Genomic DNA, 6,000 nt, shown 5'->3' on the forward strand with positions numbered 1-6,000 from the left:
CATCTGTGTGTGTGTGTGTGATAGGGAGAGAGAAAGATAGGGGTGGGAGCCGGAGAATTCCTATCATGTTTCAAAACAATAATGCAACCTTTTTTATATCCCCGTCACACAATGAAAATTGCATTCCAACATGCGCCGTCTTCACCGGTACTTTCTCGACTAGTCTCCAAAAGTAGACCCAGTTATACATGTAGGTTCAAATGATAAAAAATCGTAATTTTGAAAGGTATTTCTAATTAAATATTTTGCAAAATCTTTTTTGAAATACATGTGTAGCATTGTGGGCAGTACCACAATTGGGGGCTGGGACATGGTGTGGGCAAGGGATGAAATTGTTCAAGTGAAATGCTCCACCTGGGGTCAGTCTCAAAAAATACTTCATGAATGAGTTGTTTACGTCTTTGGGCTTTGGACTTTGGACTCGGCTGATCTGGGCTGATTCATTCATATGCAGGGGTGTAGCACTTGGAGGGATGCATGCATAATACCAGAGTACCAGCATTGATTTATGAAAGATTTTCATTGGAACAATAAAATGAAAGTTTTAATCTCATTTCATGTAGTTTCTTTTGATATAAATATCACGGAGAAGGGGGAAAGGGCCTACTTTCATTTATTCTGAACATGTGCCTTTGATGGAGATTTTTTCCATGGGGGGGTCACCGTAAAGTAGGTCAACTATTGTGACTTGAAAGACGTGATTCCCGACGAACAATCAAATCATTCGATTATTTTTTCAGGAAATAATCGAATGATAAAAATGACAATTGTCCCAGGCCTAGTGATAATGTTATGCAACATTTGTTTCCAAGCACTGCATACCATTATCCTGGCTTTAGCACGGTTAACCTGATGCGGAACTCAAGTATTCAAGGAATTCCTTCTTACCATGTGCCCATTTACTAGTATTACACCTAGGATGAGAGTGGCAAATATTGACTGTCTTGGAAATATCTTGATCAGACTTGATCATGTTGATCAGTTCACGGGCTCGAATGAAACTCCAGATTTTAATCTGAACATGATTTTAAACAACCAGAAGCTTGATTCATTGTACTCACTTTGTTTAAAATTAAATCCCCCTTTCTCATTTCACTACGTACTTCAGGTGCTTGCATCCCTGTTGATACGCCTAGCCCTGGCAGAGACATTCTGTTTGAGCTGTGGTATCTTGGCCCTTGATGAACCTACCACTAACCTTGATAGAGACAACATTGAAAGCTTGGCACATGCACTTGTAGAGTAAGTCCCAAGAAGTATTGGTACAGTATACTTGGTAGAGGTTTTATTGTCATTCATTAGCAGATACCACATTGCACATTTGAAATTGATAATTCAAGTTGAATGTATGATATATCACTTCAAAAAATATAATATGTATTCCATCGTTCTCTATTTATATTTCGTTTCCAGGTGACCCAAAATCACAATTATTCTACTTTCATGGGCATATAATTTATCATATCTAATACTTTATACAAGAACTATTGTTAACTTGGACATGATATATTTAATAGGTTTTATAGCTTTGATGCTTTGATTTTTATTTTGTATATTCTTGATGGAAATGAATAAATAAATTTGATAATTCTATCAATCAATCAATGACCAAATCAATTCTCTTGTAAGAACCAGAAGAACAATCAATGATTGCTTATGATTGATTTGGGAACCTAAACTTGACTTGTAATGGCCTGCGTAATCTTTTGTGTCATTATCAATGTTTTTTGTCAGTCACTTGATTTCTCAGATTATTCCTTATTTAAGCACATTGCACTGTATTCTAATTCCATTTTCTGACTATTAATGCAATGAAGAACAGATTGGAATTTAGAGATTACTGATTAATTTACATTTTCGTCAGTTTGCAAATCAATTAGTTGTCACATCTTTGTTCTTCACACTCTGTTGTACCAGCTTGCTCATCAAAATATTTATTTCTTGCCCTGCAGCATCCTAAAGAGTCGAGAAAACCAGAGAAATTTCCAGCTGTTGATCATCACTCACGATGAGGAGTTTGTTGAGCTGCTCGGCCACTCTGACTATGCGGACCATTTTTATAGAGTCACCAAGAACCCAGAGTATGTTTAATTGCATTGAATTATTTTTGGTTCTCATTCTGTAGCATTGATTGCATGATTTGATGAATGAAAAACTGAGTTTTAAACGTAATGAATCTGTTGATGCAATGGTGGTTGAATTTTATGTACCCCACTGGTGCCACCTTATAATGTATCCCACCACTGCCACCATGTCAAGTATCCAACTGCTGCCACCATGTAAACTATCCCACTGCTGCCACTGTGTAAAGTATCCCACTGCTGCCACCGGGTAAAGTATCCCACTGCTGCCACCATGTCAAGTATCCCACTGCTGCCACCGGGTAAAGTATCCCACTGCTGCCACCATGTAAAGTATCCCTCTGCTGCCACCATGTAAAGTATCCCACTGCTGCCACCATGTAGGGTATCCCACTGCTGCCACTGTGTAAAGTATCCCACTGCTGCCACCATGTAGAGTATCCCACTGCTGCCACCATGTAGAGTATCCCACTGCTGCCACCGGGTAAAGTATCCCACTGCTGCCACCATGTAAAGTATCCCTCTGCTGCCACCATGTAAAGTATCCCACTGCTGCCACCATGTAGGGTATCCCACTGCTGCCACTGTGTAAAGTATCCCACTGCTGCCACCATGTAGAGTATCCCACTGCTGCCACCATGTAAAGTATCCCACTGCTGCCACCATGTAAAGTATCCCACTGCTGCCACTGGGTAAAGTATCCCACTGCTGCCACCATGTAAAGTATCCCTCTGCTGCCACCATGTAAAGTATCCCACTGCTGCCACCATGTAGGGTATCCCACTGCTGCCACTGTGTAAAGTATCCCACTGCTGCCACCATGTAGAGTATCCCACTGCTGCCACCATGTAGAGTATCCCACTGCCCTCACCATGTAAAGTATCCCACTGCTGCCACCATGTAGAGTATCCCACTGCTGCCATCATGTAAGTATCCCACTGCTGCCACCATGTAAAGTATCCCACTGCTGCCACCATGTAAATTATCCCACTCCTGCCACTGTGTAAAGTATCCCACTGCTGCCACCATGTAAAGTATCCCACTGCTGCCACCATGTAAAGTATCCCACTGCTGCCACCATGTAAAGTATCCCACTGCTGCCACCATGTAGAGTATCCCACTGCTGCCACCATGTAGAGTATCCCACTCCTGCCACTGTGTAAAGTATCCCACTGCTGCCACCATGTAGAGTATTCCACTGCTGCCACCATGTAAAGTATCCCACTGCTGCCACCATGTAAAGTATCCCACTGCTGCCACCATGTAAAGTATCCCACTGCTGCCACCATGTAAAGTATCCCACCACTGCCACCATGTAATATATCCCACTGCTGCAACCATGTAAGGTATCCCACTGCTGCCAGTGTGTAAAGTATCTCACTGCCGCCACCATGTAATGTATCCCACTGCTACCATCATATAATCTATCCCCTGCTGCCACCATTTAAACTATCCCATGTATTGCATCTTTATCCTAAATGAGGAGTAATGATGCAGGCATGTGTGTATGCAGCACTATATATATTAAAGTGATTGGTTAACATTGGTTTGACTTTTAAAAAATATGAGCTAGAAGGTCACACTTGTCACCTGTGTCTGTGACATGTTACAAAAATGAAGCCCAGAAAAAATTGTGTTTGAAAATAATTATTTAGTGCTTCAAAAATTGAAATATAAAGTGACTGGAAACACCATCGTAATTTCATCTCATACACTTATGTGTAGTATTTAGGTGTCTATAAGATGCCTATTTACAAAATCGGGGTTTGCCTTGTAGTTTTAGCTTTTCATTCTCAATAATGGATGTTTTCAGGGTTTATTAGTTCTAATACATGCACTTGTACACATGTTTCATCTTGGTTTGAGAATTTTTTAAATCGGCTGCTCACAAAGTTAAACGATACCTTTAATATTTTTAATGTAAAAGAATTTAATTTATTTTGTATCTCCCACATAGACAGTTTAGTTTGTGTTCTATATGTATGTTAATGCCTATAAATCTTCCACAAATGATTCGTGCACCGTCAGTGAAATTCATCGGACTCGGCAATGCATAAATCAGCTGAATCAACATACATGTATGCATATTTATCTAAATTCTAAAATCAGAAATGCAGAGTGCTTTTTATGAATTCCCTTCTATATATGTACAAGCCTGTGCATAATCTTGCAATTATATTCATTTCTGAAGTTGTAAAATCAATCCCATAATTATGTAAACAACTTTAATTATTAAGATATGTAAACGTGATTAGATATATACAATGAATATTTAACAATTTGATTTAATACTTTATTCATATTACATTCTGCTCTTTTTATTTCATTTTAGTCACAAGTCAACTGTTGTAAAGCATGACATTGCTACTCTGCAAGCAACCCAACAGTGATGAGAAACAGACATCAGATCAACACCCTGACCCTGTAACATGATGCAAACCAGTTTCATTTCTTCCGCTAAAAGTGCTGTCTAAATATCTGATGATTGCTCTTGGTGAAGATCAATTCATTAATATTATGAGTTTACTTATTTAGCAGTTTAATCTGCTTTTTACTTTGAAATACTCTGAAAAACTATTTATTTTTTGTCTAATCTGTCTTTAATTTGACTGTGCTATCTAAAAATTTGCTTTCTTGTTAAACTGCCTTGTGCTACATTTGAAAATATGTTTCTGGAGAACCAGAGAACTGCATAGCTGGGCCCTGTTGAATAAAAGTTACTATCGTGGTAACTTTGCCATCCAATGATAACTACCAGCGAGCTACCAAGTCTCACGCATTATGCGTGAGACTCAAGCATTTTGGACTCTTGTTCATCCCCTCAAATCTCTGTCTCTTGCAACTATCACAGCCTTTCCCCATATACATTGTACACAATGTCTGTGATCTCACTCAGATTCACAGAAAATCTCACACATACCTGGTCTTTGAACTTGGCAACTCTGCTACCATGGTAACAATGTCCAACAGCCAATCACAATCAAGGATGTCATGAAAGTTACTGTCAAATGATGAAGTTAATGATGTTAAATTTTATGCAACAGGGTCCAGGATGTGCTTATACTGCTTGTGGATATTCTCTTTGGTATTTGTTTTTCACTTGGACAGATTATAAAATGTGATCGTAACTGAGATGAAAAATCAAGTACTTAATTGGTTAACATTTATTGAACATACAAATATTGTTACGATTTTTTCCATCGGTAGCAATAAATGAAAGGGTAGATTTTCAAAAATATAAACTTACCAAGACCAAACACAGTGCAACAATTTGAACTTACATATTCTTAGTTTGGATATCCACTTACATGTCTATAAATGAGACAAAAGTAGTTAATGACTTTGGTTTTATACAGTGTACCTTCTCATTTCAACATATTGTATGTAAAACATCATATTGGAATTGCAGTTAAAACTGCCCTTACAATTAGACAAAAGGATGAGCAAGAAAGCTAGGAATGAATACTTAGTGTTGTTTTTTTTTCAGTAGCTGCAATAAGCAATGATTTTGAAAAATTTCTTTCAACAGATGGTAAATTGTTGCCATTTGACATTATTGGAGCTTCTTGCAGAGTGTAAGCAAGCCAACAAAAAAAAATGAAATTTAGCTGAAAACATTGCACTTCTGGAAATCACATACACAAATTTAAACATCCATGGGCATGGGTTATGAAATACCTGTTTAATAAGAGAATACGTTTCCTCTTTTTCTGTGCAATTACTCATTTTCAAGTAGAATCCTTCAGCTTTGGCTAGTAAATGTATATTGAAACATATAAACACCATTTTGTTGGATTCTGTTGAAAATCATATTTTAAATTTGTTTTTATGAGAAGAGCTATTAGTAGAAAAGAAAAGAATCGAGAAAAGAATACAAGAGAAAAGAAAAATGCATCTCATACATGTACCATAGCTGCTT

General features: G+C 37.9%; 1 protein-coding gene across 1 annotated transcript in view; it reads left to right on the plus strand.

Annotated features, from left to right (window-relative positions):
• LOC121414022 (DNA repair protein RAD50-like) overlaps window positions 1–4,878 on the plus strand; it is a 64,879-nt gene extending 60,001 nt beyond the window's left edge. Inside the window, exons 38-40 of the mRNA XM_041607065.1 lie at window positions 1,109–1,242; window positions 1,953–2,081; window positions 4,414–4,878. Of these exons, the coding sequence (XP_041462999.1) occupies window positions 1,109–1,242; window positions 1,953–2,081; window positions 4,414–4,471 (321 nt within the window). The 3' untranslated portion in view covers window positions 4,472–4,878. The remainder of the gene's footprint in view (window positions 1–1,108; window positions 1,243–1,952; window positions 2,082–4,413) is intronic.
• The last annotated feature ends 1,122 nt before the right edge of the window (window positions 4,879–6,000 follow it).

This window comes from Lytechinus variegatus, chromosome 1, assembly GCF_018143015.1.
Source record: "Lytechinus variegatus isolate NC3 chromosome 1, Lvar_3.0, whole genome shotgun sequence".
In the NCBI taxonomy this organism is placed as follows: Eukaryota; Metazoa; Echinodermata; class Echinoidea; order Temnopleuroida; family Toxopneustidae; genus Lytechinus; species Lytechinus variegatus.